General features: G+C 46.8%; 1 protein-coding gene across 2 annotated transcripts; it reads right to left on the reverse strand.

Moving 5' to 3' along the window:
- On the reverse strand, nucleotides 1-16894 carry zbtb45 (zinc finger and BTB domain containing 45). Of its 2 annotated transcripts, XM_074631247.1 has the most exons (6): nucleotides 16870-16894; nucleotides 12947-14265; nucleotides 12477-12608; nucleotides 10108-10248; nucleotides 6939-7212; nucleotides 1-3766 (listed from the first exon to the last, which is right to left on the reverse strand). In XM_074631247.1, the coding sequence occupies exons 2-6, from the start codon at nucleotides 13997-13999 to the stop codon at nucleotides 3348-3350; spliced, it is 2019 nt and encodes a 672-aa protein (XP_074487348.1). In that variant the 5' UTR covers nucleotides 14000-14265; nucleotides 16870-16894; the 3' UTR covers nucleotides 1-3347. The 2 variants fall into 2 exon arrangements, with proteins under 2 accessions (XP_074487348.1, XP_074487349.1); XM_074631248.1 differs by lacking the exons at nucleotides 1-3766; nucleotides 16870-16894 and adding an exon at nucleotides 5619-6314 and having other exon boundaries at nucleotides 12947-15311.

Here is a 16894-nt window from a genome sequence, read left to right on the forward strand (position 1 = left end):
TTGGACTCATAGAAGACTTTTTTATTTGGAGAAAGAAATGTTTGAAATCACTCATTTTAAAATGTAATTCATTAATTCATTGAGTACGACATCTAAGTTCTCAGAAAAGTTAAAATCATGCCTTTAGTCTTTTTTATACATAAAAGATGTGTTTACGATGACAAAGTGTGATTTATAAAATGACAGTTTCTTCTTCTTCTTCGTCTGACATATTGAACCTCTGTTAAAAGAAATATTAATGTAGAAAAACAATGACCCCTCCCTCCCAATAAACAGAAACAAAGAAAGGCATAACACAGTACAGTACGTTACGATGCGCTGACATGGCTTCAAAGCACACAGATTACAGTACTGTACAAGGGTCCGCACCAAGAAACCACTTCCACAGCTCGCCGCTGCTTATTTACCAAACCCAGACCGCAGCACGCCGTTGGCAACGCGCAAATGAGGTAAAGATTTCCAAACAGAAAAAAGCACCAAAGGTTTGGCGTTATGTTTTTATAGATATATATATATATATAGCTTATAACCAACAGAGAGTTGGAAGAGTTTCAGTCCAGCTTCTCTTAAACTCAGGTTTTAATTTTCATCCACAACGCTGCTGGCGAAACAAAACTAATCTGCAATGTTCAGAGGCCAAATGAGGTCACGCTGCCGGGCCCGCTCCGTGTAAATAAGCAGTTTACAATGGGACATTTAATGTCAGCATTTATAGTGACGTCCAGGCAGATCGGAGTCTTTACTGGATTCACTCTTTAAAAAGGAAAAATACGATTAAAGTGAGATTTTTGTCAAATTATCTCATCACTCGCAAAAAGATCAAAAAGGTCTCACTTGTTAGGGAGGTCCACGTAGACGGAGGACATCCTGTCTCTTACAAAGTAAACTACTAGATATCATATAACGCTTCGATCGACAGACATGAAGGGAAATGAGCATAAAGCGGGGACACGTTCAGGTCTTCTTAAGATCACCTTTAAGGTGCAAAATAAAAACAATCTCAGGCCAAATACTGGAGGGACGACAACATCTAGGTCTAACGGGAGGATGTGCAAACTGAACTGTGCATAGAGATCAAATCGTAATAAATATTAAAGTGATAATTAAAGTTATCACGAGTTTGACTTTGTCAAAACTTGTCGGGGTGATTGTACATTTTCATGATTAATTTAGTTTTACTAAAACGGTAAAAAGTTGGTTTTTCTTTATAGTGCTGCGAGAAAAGCTTTTTTTTTTTAAGCAACAAACACTTCCCATTTATTATTATTATTATTATTAATAACCAGAGCCCCAAAAGACAAACACAACCAAACACTCAATAAAAATCCTGATATAAATCATTGATTTGTCATAGTTATTATTCCTCTGGATGGCTCTTTCACTTTAAAAGGGTCTTTTTTTGTGGGTTTTTTGCCTTATTTCTGCATCAAAGAATCACATGAGCAACAAATAACAAACTGAGCGTCATAGCGATGTACAGGAACTTTACATACAAGTACTTTAGTTAAGGTTTTCAAAAAGTAAACGGATCTATCGTAGCTTTAGTTTTCACTGTTTCTTCGTTTTGATGTAGCTTAAAAGATGTGAAGCGTAATGCCTGTCTTTGGACCACCGAGGTAATTGTAGGTGTGTGTGTGTGTGTGTGTAAAACATGCTGAAACGTTCCCAAACATTTCAAAAAGAGGAAATAGTGTCCCTCCGAGCCGCCGGGGGCTCGTCCTGGTTCGAGGTATATGATCCGGGGGCCGACCAGTGGCGCCTGTGGAAAATGTTACAAAGCTGTCTGATGGATGGTGGTGAATTTCATTCACACTGCTGTGCATCACGCCTCCTCCTCTTCCTCTTCCTCTTCCTCCTCCTCCTCGTCGTCGTCTTCCTCCACCTCCTCCACCTCCTCCTCCTCCTCCTCCTCGTCTTCCTCCTCCTCTTCCTCTTCCTCCTCCTCCTCCTCCTCCTCCTCCTCCTCCTCCTCCTCCTCCTCCTCGTCATCCTCCTCCTCCTCCTCCTCCTCCTCCTCCCTGCTGTAGTCTCACTCTGCTCGGACTACTCTCCTTCTTCATGGAATCATTCATCAACACCCTTCCCTGTCACCTGGTTGGTTTGCTGATGAACAGCGCCGGGCTTCATTCACATTCAATTCACTTAATTCAGGAGTTCTTTAATATTCAATAAAAGGGAAACCTTTGGAGGCTCTTAAGGTGCGTTTAATCGGAACGGGAAGCAGATGTTCCTTTGGACAACAGGTGAGTGTAGGGCTGCACAACTAATCCAATATTAATCACCATTTAGCTTCCCAATATTAAATGAACACGATCGACTGCAGAACAAAACGCTGCAGCATATCAGATCAAATCAAATCAAATCAAACGCTTCCTCAACGAACAGCCAGCCACCAGGGGGCGATAGAGATGTTTTAGGCCACCAGGGGGCGATAGAGATGTTTTAGGCCACCAGGGGGCGATGGAGATGTTTTAGGCCACCAGGGGGCGATAGAGATGTTTTAGGCCACCAGGGGGCGATGGAGATGTTTTAGGCCACCAGGGGGCGATAGAGATGTTTTAGGCCACCAGGGGGCGATGGAGATGTTTTAGGCCACCAGGGGGCGATAGAGATGTTTTAGTTTCGGACACCTTAGACACCTGCAGACACCACGGACGGGGACATGCTAATGACATTAGCATTAACGACTGGGTTGTAAACAAACATTTGATGTATTTATAGATACTGAATGAACTCCAAACTTGAATTAAATGAATTGAGGGTGAATAAAAGCCTGCCCCCCCCCCCCTCCTTCCCCTAACTTGCATCTCCATATTCCCCCCCATCCCACCCTGGCCTCCACCTAGCCCACCTCCCCTCGCCCTCGCCCACTCCCCAACCCGCTCTGCCCTCCTAACCTCTTTGGTGTCTCTGGTGGTTCTGAAACAGGGTTCCTACACATCCTCCGTTTTCTAGATTCATTCTTTTTGGCTGGATTTTGGACGGCTGTTCAACGAGGTGTGTGATTGTTAGCGACGTCGCTCCGTCGCTTCATGATTAGTCGTCACAGCAACAAATGTCACAACACAGGAAATGACAGGAGGACTATAACTACCTAAAGGTTTCTGGGGGAGGGAACAACTAGTTTTACAATTTGTGCAACTCCAAGGACATCTTTCAGAATGACATCGTTTCCAGACGCCGGTCCAGCCCCGTGTAGGAACCCTGATCGAAGGTCAGAACCTGTCAGCGCGGTTCCCACCAGAACTAAAGATCAACAAGGCTGTTAGGACGTAATAAGTGTTGGTTCAAGGAATGGGCTCCCTATCCTCTCCGTATCTCCCCCGTATCTCCCCCTCTCTCTCTCTCTAGGTGGAGGAAGCTCCGTGGCTGGGCATGTTGGCCATGCTGCCGACCATGCCGGCAGCGCCAGCCATACCTGAGGGCCCTCCCAGAGCCGGAGGACTGTGCTTGGTAGGTGAGGTCATGTTGGCTGCTCCGTGCCCCTGCTGGCCTGGGCCCTGGGGGGCGTGGTGGGCGTGCTGCAGGGCGTGGCGCTCCAGCAAGGTGCGGTGGGTGAAGGCCCGGTGGCACACGTTGCACTGGAAGGTGCGCTCGGCACGGTGGGTGCGCATGTGCACGTTGAGCGAGCTTTTCTGGGTGAAGCGCTTGCCGCACATGGAGCACTGGAAGGCCCTGACGCCAGTGTGCACCACCATGTGTTTGAGGAGGTAGTCGCGCAGGGAGAAGGAGCGCCAGCAGATGGAGCACTGATGAGGTTTCTGACCTGGAGGGACAGGCACAGGCACGCACACGCACACGCACACGCACACGCACACACACACAGACATGCAGCAGATACAGACACACACAGAGAGCAGTCCAGTCAGTACATCTAGAGGTGGAACCATACCATTTTACTGCCATACGACACGTATCACTGCCCATGGTTCCAACACGATTCAAGGACGATATCTGGCTCATCTAGAGCGATACGATACGGTACGATACGATACGGAACGATACGGAACGATACGATACGGTACGATACGGTACAATACGCTACGGTACGATACGATACAGTACGATACGATACGGTACAATACGATACGGAACGATACGATACGGTACGATACGGTACAATACGCTACGGTACGATACGATACGGTACGATACGATACGGTACGATACGATACGATACGATACGATACGATACGATACAGTACGATACGATACGGAACGATACGATACGGAACGATACGATACGATACGATACGATACGATACAGTACGATACGATACGGTACGATACGATACGATACGATACGATACGATACAGTACGATACGATACGATACGGAACGATACGGTACGGTACGATACGATACGGAACGATACGCTACGGTACGATACGGTACGGTACGATACGATACGGAACGATACGCTACGGTACGATACGATACGGTACGATACGATACGGTACGGTACGATACGGTACGGTACGATACGATACGGAACGATACGATACGGAACGATACGCTACGGTACGGTACGATACGCTACGGTACGATACGATACGGTACGATACGATACGGTACGGTACGATACGATACGGTACGATACGATACGGAACGATACGGAACGATACGCTACGGTACGATACGCTACGGTACGATACGATACAGTACGATACGATACGGTACAATACGATACGGTACGATACGATACGGAACGATACGGAACGATACGATACGGTACGATACGGTACAATACGCTACGGTACGATACGATACAGTACGATACGATACGGTACAATACGATACGGAACGATACGATACGGTACGATACGGTACAATACGCTACGGTACGATACGATACGGTACGATACGATACGATACGATACAATACGATACGATACGGTACGATACGATACGATACGATACGATACAGTACGATACGATACGGAACGATACGATACGGAACGATACGGTACGATACGATACGATACGGTACGATACGGTACGATACGATACAGTACGATACGATACGGTACGATACGATACGATACGATACGATACAGTACGATACGATACGATACGGAACGATACGGTACGGTACGATACGATACGGAACGATACGCTACGGTACGATACGGTACGGTACGATACGATATGGAACGATACGCTACGGTACGATACGATACGGTACGATACGATACGGTACGGTACGATACGATACGGAACGATACGATACGGAACGATACGCTACGGTACGGTACGATACGCTACGGTACGATACGCTACGCTACGGTACGATACGCTACGCTACGCTACGGTACGGTACGGTACGGTACGGTACGATACGCTACGGTACGATACGATACGCTACAGTACGGTACGATACGCTATGCTACAGTACGATACGATACGCTACGCTACAGTACGGTACGATACGCTACGCTACAGTACGGTACGATACGCTATGCTACGGTACGGTACGGTACGATACGCTACGGTACGATACGATACGCTATGCTACGGTACGGTACGATACGATACGCTACGCTACGGTACGATACGATACGCTATGCTGCGATACGATACGGTACGATACGGTACGCTACGGTACGGTACGGTACGATACGGTATGGTACGGTACGATACGCTACGCTACGGTACGGTACGATACAGTACGATACAATGATTTGAAATCAATACAGTCACTTTTTTTGCCAAACGTTCAGTCAGTGTGAGGTAAATGTGATCCTGACAGGATTCCTCAAAGGTTTTCTTGTGAGGGAATCAGGGATGAATTAACTATAGACATAAACAAGTAAACAACAATTAATAACAAACACAAACAGCTTTTATTACTAAATAATAAATACAATAATACAGTGATCAAACAGCTAATAGTGATCAAACGGCTGATGGCGATCAGACGGCTGACGGCGATCAAAATGCCGATAAGATAGTGATCAAACGGCTGATAGTGATCAAACAGCTGATGGCGATCAAACGGCTGATGGCGATCAGATGGCTGACGGCGATCAAACAGCCGATAGGATAGTGATCAAACAGCTGATGGCGAGCAAACGGCTGATAGTAATCCAGTAGTCCACCTACAGGGTTCATTTGGGCTCTTTTCATACATGAAAACATCTGGAACAACATGTTAAACTATGTCAGACTGACGTTAGTTGAGTTTCTGTTTAGTTTTTTTACTTTACTCCCGTCGTGATAACTCACCTCGCAGACCGTCTGCTCTCCGGCTGGATACGCGAGGCTGATGCCGCGTGCACGTAGATATCATGACGGGGAAAGGAAAGTCATTTTCTCTGAATGAAAAACAAATGTTCACGGTGAAAACACCCGGTGGGTGAAGCCGCCTCGTCAGGTGGACTGATAACACCTCATCACGTAACGCCCCCGAAGTGAAACTCTGCCGACCGGCGCCGTTCATCTGCATGCACGCTCGGATTTTGTCGACTAATCGATTAGTTCTTTTAGACACATTTATATTTCCATACAACATATATAGGAGTGGTGAGCGTTATAGCAGCGTACTAACACCTCCAGATACATTACTATTATTCAGATAAATACAGTCAAAGGGTTAGAAGCACTCCTGTTTTTTCGATTAAAATTAAAATTAGAAAGTAAAAATAGATCAAATGTTCTAAGGAGTTTTATTACAGTCTGTTGAGGTCGGTGTATTCAGAGAGGCTCCAACATCTTATCAATAATAGATGACACTGGCTGGTTGATATATGAAGCTACACAACATCCTGAGATGTGCGTCTCTACCCACAAAGCTGAAAACTCCACAACAAGCTGACAGAAACACTTGATATGTTATTGCATTATTAAATTAACCGGCTAACATATTACCAAACAGCGGTAGTATTATAGATATTACTCAGAAGGAGAGAACCTGAGGAAGGAGACGGAGGGTGTCTTACCGGAGTGGATGAACATGTGCTTGCTGTAGTTCTTCCTGGAACGTAAAGATTTGCCACAGTGCGTGCAGTCGAACGAGGTCTCGGATCCCTGGGAGGAAGGGGATGGGCCCGCGGAGCAGGAGGAGGCGGAGGGAGGCGGGGCCGGGGTCATCGGCGCCGGAGGCGGGGCCTGCTGAGCGGGCTCAGTACCTGCCATGCTGTCAATCCCACCCATGGGCCCGCCCACGTAGAACGGAGCTGGCTGCGACTGGCTCACTGGGTACTGGAAGAGAAGCTGAGGACGGAAACAACGATGGTTCAAACATCTGTCCTTCACCAGAAGAACAGTGAACATCTGCTGAACTAATGAACTGCACTCATGATGGTTATTCCCTTCTTTGGTTTTATTGTTGTATACAGATATGAGGGGGTTGGGAATGGTTGGGACATCCTTTTTTTATGGATGCACCGATACCCATACCGGTATCGGGTCCGATACTGTGCTCATGTACTCGTACTCGCAAAACGGCTGCGATACCACTTTACGGTGAGCGTCTATCCTGTGCTGAGCGCTGCATCTTTGGTGTTCGACCGCCACGTTACCACCATACCATAACGTTACCTCCATACCATAACGTTACCTCCATACCATAACGTTACCTCCATACCATTACCTCCATACCATAACGTTACCTCCATACCATAACGTTACCACCATACCATAACGTTACCTCCATACCATAACGTTACCTCCATACCATAACGTTACCACCATACCATAACGTTACCTCCATACCATAACGTTACCACCATACCATAACGTTACCTCAATACCATAACGTTACCACCATACCACAAAGTTACCTCCATACCACAACGTTACCTCCATACCATAACGTTACCTCCATACCATAACGTTACCTCCATACCATAACGTTACCTCCATACCATAACGTTACCGCCATACCATAACGTTACCGCCATACCATAACGTTACCGCCATACCACAAAGTTACCTCCATACCACAACGTTACCTCCATACCATAACGTTACCTCCATACCATAACGTTACCTCCATACCATAACGTTACCGCCATACCATAACGTTACCGCCATACCATAACGTTACCGCCATACCATAACGTTACCTCCATACCATAACGTTACCACCATACCACAACGTTACCTCCATACCATAACGTTACCTCCATACCATAACGTTACCTCCATACCATAACGTTACCGCCATACCATAACGTTACCTCCATACCATAACATTACCTCCATACCATAACGTTACCTCCATACCATAACGTTACCTCCATACCGTTACCTCCATACCATAACGTTACCACCATACCACAACGTTACCTCCATACCATAACGTTACCACCATACCATAACGTTACCTCCATACCATAACGTTACCTCCATACCATAACATTACCTCCATACCATAACGTTACCTCCATACCATAACGTTACCACCATACCATAACGTTACCTCCATACCATAACGTTACCTCCATACCATAACGTTACCTCCATACCATAACGTTACCTCCATACCATAACGTTACCTCCATACCATAACGTTACCACCATACCATAACGTTACCTCCATACCATAACGTTACCACCATACCATAACGTTACCTCCATACCATAACGTTACCTCCATACCATAACGTTACCTCCATACCATAACGTTACCTCCATACCATAACGTTACCTCCATACCATAACGTTACCACCATACCATAACGTTACCACCATACCATAACGTTACCTCCATACCATAACGTTACCTCCATACCATAACGTTACCTCCATACCATAACGTTACCACCATACCATAACGTTACCTCCATACCATAACGTTACCTCCATACCATAACGTTACCATCATACCATAACGTTACCACCATACCATAACGTTACCTCCATACCATAACGTTACCACCATACCATAACGTTACCACCATACCATAACGTTACCACCATACCATAACGTTACCTCCATACCATAACGTTACCTCCATACCATAACGTTACCTCCATACCATAACGTTACCTCCATACCATAACGTTACCGCCATACCATAACGTTACCTCCATACCATAACGTTACCACCATACCATAACGTTACCTCCATACCATTACCTCCATACCATAACGTTACCACCATACCATAACGTTACCTCCATACCATAACGTTACCGCCATACCATAACGTTACCTCCATACCATAACGTTACCACCATACCATAACGTTACCTCCATACCATTACCTCCATACCATAACGTTACCTCCATACCATAACGTTACCACCATACCATAACGTTACCTCCATACCATAACGTTACCTCCATACCATAACGTTACCTCCATACCATAACGTTACCACCATACCATAACGTTACCTCCATACCATAACGTTACCACCATACCATAACGTTACCACCATACCATAACGTTACCACCATACCATAACGTTACCTGTCCGTGACAGAGTTAGCATGCAGCTTTAGCTCTGCTCTGTCTAGCTCTGCTTTTCCTGTCAATGTGTGAAACCCAAAGTGTTTCCATCCTTTACTGGATGTGTAGTGTTTACCACGCTGGATTTAACATGGGAGGGTGCAGGTCGTATCCATGACGACCCTCCAACGTTTTAGACTCTCTGAGCTTTGTTTTGGTTGACGGATACGGAACGGATATGACGTCACGTTACTCAGACTACCACAATAAAAGCGGTAACTTCCTTGTAGCTCCACAGAGACTCAGATGAAGCAGATAGATCCATTCTGGTGTTAAAACATCTATTTAGAAATTGTAACAAATAAAATCCCCTGCCATTGATCCTGATCTATTTGACTTCAGGATCTCTGACTACATACATGCTGAAAAATAAATCCCTAGAAGTGGATGATTCAACTCTTTCCCAAAAATCACAATAAATCACAATATTGAATCACAATACATATCGACGTATTGTGATGGTATCGTTTGGGAGCATGGTGAAGCGTCCCAGCCCTAACAGCCGCTATGAGAACAGTAAAGCGTTTTTTGAACATGTAACATATTCTAGTAGAAAACCCAAAATACAAGTACGCACCTGAAAATGAGCATAACAGGTCATCATGGAGACAATGATGGAGTGTGTGATGGAGTCACTGAGCACACTCACCTGGTTGTTGATGGACTGCGTGGTTGGAGGCGGAGTCAGAGGCTTGTTGACCCTTCCTCTGGGGTTGAACGCCATGGCCTGAGGAGGCTCAGTCTGGGGCCAGAAGCTCTCTGAGAACACGCCCTGCTCATCGTAGAAATCCTGGGAAGACACAGACAGACAGAATAAAGAAACACCGTGGTACTATAGAGAAGAGAATCTAACTCATGTTTATTCAATGTTCTAGAAAGCACCTCCTTTAATGGGTCTCAGGTTCTCCCACATCCTGCCTGTCTTTAAGCACTTACCTGCTCCATACTGCAGGTGTACATCCTGTCTGTCAGATCCATAACCACACATGTCTAGTACTCCACTGTGTCTCCTCTTATGTACTAATAATGCACAGACCACATCCCTCAATATTTGAGACCAATTACTTGCACATGCATGAGCGCAGACGTTGGAAAGATCCAACTCGCAGAGTGCGGTCCGACCGGGTGAGCAACATTACTGTGAAAACAGCCGGTGATAATGAGACACGATGTATAGCTAGGGAGATAACCTGAAGAAGAAATACCAGCATGGGTGGAGCTGGCCTAACGTAGAGGAGCAGGAGATCCCAACAGGAGTCCTACTTTTAGTCTGTGAGTCTGAGGGAGTTCAACCAGACACGGAGCAGAAGGCAACGTGGGTTACAATCTCATTGATGGTGTATACAGTGTGATCCTGCACCAGCAGTAGAGACCATTATTTAATATATTCTCTGGAAATTCATTTGAAAAGCTGCTCACAAACTAAATAAAAACTAACGATTCATCTACTACACCGATGTATCCATTCATATTCCTACGATCCAACTACATCGATAGGTACTCGGCAAGTTGTCCTTAACGGGAGACGTATATCGATATAAAATCTATTTGAAACGCAGATATGGATTGTATGGACACTAAGGATTTGCACCTTGTATTTAAGGACGACAAACGTTATATGAAAGTGTTTATCAATTTAAAAGGGACTCTAAGAATTGTGCTTGTGCTCGCTCTACATAGACATGAAGGAGCATCGCTCAACACAGTGAGGAGACACACGTCAGCTAAAAGCACAATATCACTCTATATTTCAGCTGCTTGGCAGTAATGTTAGCTGACCAGACCAAGGTCTCTCCATGAATCAATGCTGATCCTAGTGTTGGCTTTTCCCGCCTCAGCCTCCCGACCGCGGCCGGAGGGAACGGGGGAGACGATAACGTTTCTCTCTGCGGAGCCCCGTCACTTCACAAGACACGGGAAACCTCTGTTGGTCTGGAGGAGCTGCAGCAGTTATTTCTGCACAAACGTCCACTGAACATTCACTAGATATTCTCAGAGCTAAACTAACTCTTCTGCAGTGTGGAGTGAGCAGCATGCACGTGAGAGGTGGAGAGAGAGAGAGAGAAGGAGCACGGTGTGTGAGTGAAGGCAGGCAGAGGAGCAGAGGAGCAGAGGAGCAGAGACTCCGGTCCTGGAGACCAAAGCTACGGTCTCCTCCGCGTCCTCCGACCGCGGCCAACACTGTTTAACAGCTTCACTAGATACAACCAAGAGGTTTTGGTGCTTCACTGGAGTTTGAGTTGGAGTCTGAGTCTGAGACACACGAGAGACCAGGAGACACCGACCAGCAATGAGTTATACCTGGAAGAAGTTACTAACAGAACCTTTAATTGTTAAACACTGGTCCTTTAAGATAAAAATATTTGTAAAATAATAAATGTAAAATAATCAGTGCACCGGTGGCACAGTTTCTTTTTATTTTTGCAATGTTCTCTGATAAATTGGTCAGCGCTGAGATATGCAAGTAAGACACTTCTTGCCTCCATGTCATGTGAACAGAAGATTAGATTATTTCAAACAGTGCTGGGTAAATTCACGATCGCGTGCTTTGCTTTGCATGAAGAAACCCAACGTCTTAACCTCCCAGACTGAGTGGATTATTCCATTTCCCATCTTGACTTACTCTGCAGCACTTTTGAGCAAACTGACAGGCTAAAGCCGAATCCTTCTGACTGTGTGGCAGATGTTCCTTGTGTAGTCTGCAGGGTACAGCAGGCTGCGGCAGAAATCCGCTCCACCGTGTTCCCCCCCACACCTCCTACTTACTTCAGGACTTGTGACAGAAATGCTGAGAATACATTTTACACAATGAGGTGATTCTAAAAGTTTCCTTCTGAAGGTCAAAAATGACCTTAAAATCAAGACTCAACACTTCAAAGCTGCATTCTGATGCTCTGAATGTTGTCCTTCTGCAAGCAGTGGTTCATCAATGATTTAAACTTTACATCATTAATATGGGTTTACATTTCATCATTTATGTCTTTGATCAGCTGCAGCTCCCCTCAGAGTGAAACCCACCTGTCCAAAGCCTGCCATGGATTCCTGGGAGCCCTGCTGTCCGTCCCGTCTCCCGTCCTCCAGGGTGTAGACGGTCCCATCTGGGTCCTGAACCCCTTCATCTTTCACCACCACTCCTTCTCCTCCCAGCACCTGGAGAGAGACAGATCCGTTTCAATGTAAAGTAGTGAAGACATTCCATTTATAACAGATAGTCTCTGAGAACAACAGCGAACGGACCCGGCTTCAAGCAATAAATTTAACGACCTACAGTAAATATGCAGAAGTCCATAGAACATCAACACGGCAATTACTGCTGAAGTTCAGACGAGAGCTTCTCCTCGATCGTGCAAAGTGCAGAAACATCTCAGCGTTATACGCCAATGCAGTGTGAGAAGAGGGAAAAGCAGAAAAAGAAAGAAAAGCAAACCGTTGCAGCTCTGCATGCCTGAAAGCTGTAACCATGGCAACCCTTCCCCTTATCCCCCTACCTGGAGTCTTAGCGGCTGCCTCTGCTTGCGGCTGTGGCTCGCCCCCCTGTCTCTGTCTCCGTCTCTTCCCCGCTCTCTCCCGTCCAGGTCCTCCTCCTCGCTGTACCTTTCCATCCCAACCAGGTCATCGGAGAGGTCGGTCGTGTTGCCGCGGAGGCTGTCCCTGCCGATGCTGTCCACGCTGCCCACGCCGGAGCTGCAGCCCGCCGAGAGGTTCCCTGTGCTACTAGTGCTGGCTCCGTTGGCCGTCTGCGCCAACAGGTCTCGGAGCTTGTACCTGACGTCCTGAGTACAGCTGGAGCTCTGCTTCATGAGGATTGCGCCGGCGCCGGAGCCCAGTCCGTCGCCGCCGCACATGGATCCGGGGCCCATGTCGCCCAGCGCCATCAGACTCACTGTGTTGGCTTGCTCCATCGGGCCCGGGCCGCTCTCACTGACGCTAACGCTGGCACCCCCCAACCCGCCGCCCATGTTACTGGCCCCGCATTCAGCCATGAAGTTGGGGAAGTTTGCGTAACCTCCACCTCCACCCGCACCAACAGAACAGCTTCCGCTGCCGCCGCTCTCTCTTCCTTTCCCCCCGCCACGCTCTTCCTGCTTAGGGAGAACTCCTCCGAGCATCCCTCCTCCTGCTGCCGCCGCCGCTGCTGCCGCCGCCGCCGTGGCCGCCGCCTTCCTCTGCGAGATGATCTGGGTGCACTCGTCAATGACCGTCTTGATCTGCAGGATGCTGGCGGCGGTGAGGATGCATAGGGCCTGCGACTGCAGCACCACCAGCGAGCCGCTGTACATGAAATCCACCAGCTGCTTCACGGTTTCGGCGGGCACCAGCGGCGGCACGGAGATTTCAGAGTGACCCAGCAGCAGCTTGTCCTGGAAGAAGGGGCTGCCGGCTGCCAGGACGCAGGCGTGGGCACGTAGCGAAGCATCGTGTATCCGCACGGTCACGTCGCAGAAGAGGCCCTCGCGCCGCTGCGTGCGCAGGGCCTCCAGCACCGACTGGCTGGAGTTATGAAGGTGGATGTAGTGCACGGTCTCGGTGCCGGACACCATGGCGGGAGGAGGCGAGTCGCTGGGGATGGGGTGGGAGTGGGGGTGGGGGAGCGGGGGCAGGTGTCTGGGGTTTTGCGTCAGCTTGAGGGATAAGGAGGACAGGGAGGGAAACGGGTACAGTGCATGGGCCACGGTGGGTCCGCCGCCCCTCAAACAGTCATGAGTCCGATGGAAGCCTGCTGCTCTGCTGGGGGACACGTGTGTGAGGAGCTGCCTTCGTTGTCCTGAGAGGGAGGGACGTCTCCACCAGCGTCTCCGTTAAAACCCTGTTGAAAGAAATCACAATGGGTGACCAGGTGTCCCTCTTTACCAGGGACTGCACAGCTTTTATATCCCACATATTGAGACGAGTTCTCAAGAGTCACACCGCTGCAGGACAGATGCTGTCATCACGATCAAACTGAGCACACCTGGGTCGAGTGCAGGTTAACATTTCACCGTCTTCGCTACGCTACGCCCAACGGGGGGGAAATTATGAGTCACCGCAAAGTCACAAACTATGCAGATTAATGCTGAATATGAAGGACGCTACCACAAAGAAACAGACATCCAACCACAACAAAGACGACTCAGAAGAGGGTGAAACCGGCGGAAGGCGATTCTCAAAGAGGTTTTTGCAAAATCTGCCATTTCCGTTTCACCAGGGGGGGGGGATACTCCCGTCCAAGTCCTCCTCCTATAACAGTAAAGCCCTTCCTCAATCAGCACGATCTCCAGAAGGCAGTTCACCTTCCATTATTAGCTGGAGACTTGATTATTGTGATGCACCGTATGTTGAACCAGTCTTCCCTTGATCGCCTCCAACTGGTGCAAAATGCTGCGGCTCGCTTTCTAACCCCCCCCCCCCGCGTACTTTACTCACTCTGTTGGCTTCCAGTTGGCTTTAGAATGGATTTGAAGCTGTTGATGTTTGTTTTTAAAGCCGTTAACGGCCTCGCCGCCTTATTGGTCCCAGATTTTAACTCTCCGCGAGCATAACGGAGCTTTGAGGTCATCTGGTCAACTTGTTTTAGAAGTCCCGAGGTCGAGGTAGAAACTGTGGGGTGATCGCTGCTCCTAAACTCTGGAACCAGTTCCCCCCTGATATACGCACCATCACTGACCGACAGTAGGACTCTTTAAATCTAATCTTTTAATACCTACTGTAGTAGCGCTGGGACAGTTTCCTCATGCTTTTGATTTTATGATATGTTATGTTTTTATTCCTGTTATTCCTTGATGTTAATGTGATGCTCTTTGGGTACCTTTCAGTTATCGTAAAGGGCTTTACAAATAAATGTTGATTGATTGTTGAATGAAGCGACACAGTGCATGTGAGTCTCAGACATCCCTCCAACCCTCACGATTCTCCCGGGAGACTCCCGTTTATCATCGCCTCTCCCGGTTTCCTCCCAGTGTCACAATCCTCCCGTATTTCTCCAGATAGATATATGACAAATGTTTACACCTTTTCTTTTTTTCTTTCCCTTTTTCGTGATCTCAATCTGTTTCTGGCGCTGCACCGCCGGTACAAGCTCTACTGTTTCCACCCAGACGACCATACAGCTGCAGCCAGAATGAAACAACGTCTCTGAAACTCTGATTCCTCAAGTCTCTCACGGGTGATGAGTATGATGTCACCAGACACGTTTAGCTCAGAGAGAGACGTGCTGGTCTGTAGACGCACTCAGGTGAAGCTTGGACATGATAGCTCTGTTATTTCCTTTAAGTTAGACATTATATCAACACTGTAGACCTAGCCTCTCAGCCTCCGTAACGTGTCCCACACTCTTTGGGATCCGGTAGATTCAACACTAAGCGGTTGTATTAAATGCTGAAACTCTTAGTCGATGAATTAATCAACATTAAAACTGAAATAATCACCAATAATTTTGAATTTATCTATGAAGCAAAAATGTCAAATATTTCCTGATTCCAGTTCCTGAAATATGAACTACAGCTGGACAGAACAGCTGGACAGATGTGATGACAGATGTGATGAGCACCGGTCACCGTTTTACCACATTTTGTTTAGTGTAGAACTGATCAATTAATGTGATAAGCACTCAATGTATTAGTCGATAATGTTATTGATCATGTTGTCCACTGATCTGCGTCAGTTAGAGCGCGCACACGCACACACATACACACACACACACACACACGGAGGTGATGAACTAGGAAGCTGTTAGTGAATCATCTATTAAGTCTCGTGCATCATCTGGAACACCTGGACAGGACTGATGACAGCACGCGCACGTGGAGTCCAGCAGCTCCTCTCCATCAGGTCACTGTTTATCTACACATCTACACATATACACACATATACACACATACACACACATACACACATATATATATATATACACATATACACACACATACACACATATACACACATATACACACATATACACATACACACATATACACACATATACACACACATACACACATATACACACATACACACATATATACACACATACACACATATACACACATACACACATACATACACACATACACACATATACACACATACACACATATATACACACATATACACACATATACACACACATACACACATATATACACACATACACACATATACACACATACACACATATATACACACATATACACACATATACACATACACACATATATATATATATATATACACCATACAGACAGATGTCTGTCCCGCTCAGCGGGGCCGGTTATTATATATATTATAAACGTTATAAGGCGTTACTAACGGTTATTAACGGTTACTAACGGTTATTAACGGTTACTAACGGTTATTAACGGTTATCGGTTAAACAGCTGCAGAGAGAGAGAGAGAGGTAACAACAGCTGGATGATTGAAACAGCTGGTTAATCACCTGTAATCAGGTAGAACAGGTAGAC

Source organism: Sebastes fasciatus, chromosome 3 (assembly GCF_043250625.1).
Source record: "Sebastes fasciatus isolate fSebFas1 chromosome 3, fSebFas1.pri, whole genome shotgun sequence".
Taxonomy (NCBI): Eukaryota; Metazoa; Chordata; class Actinopteri; order Perciformes; family Sebastidae; genus Sebastes; species Sebastes fasciatus.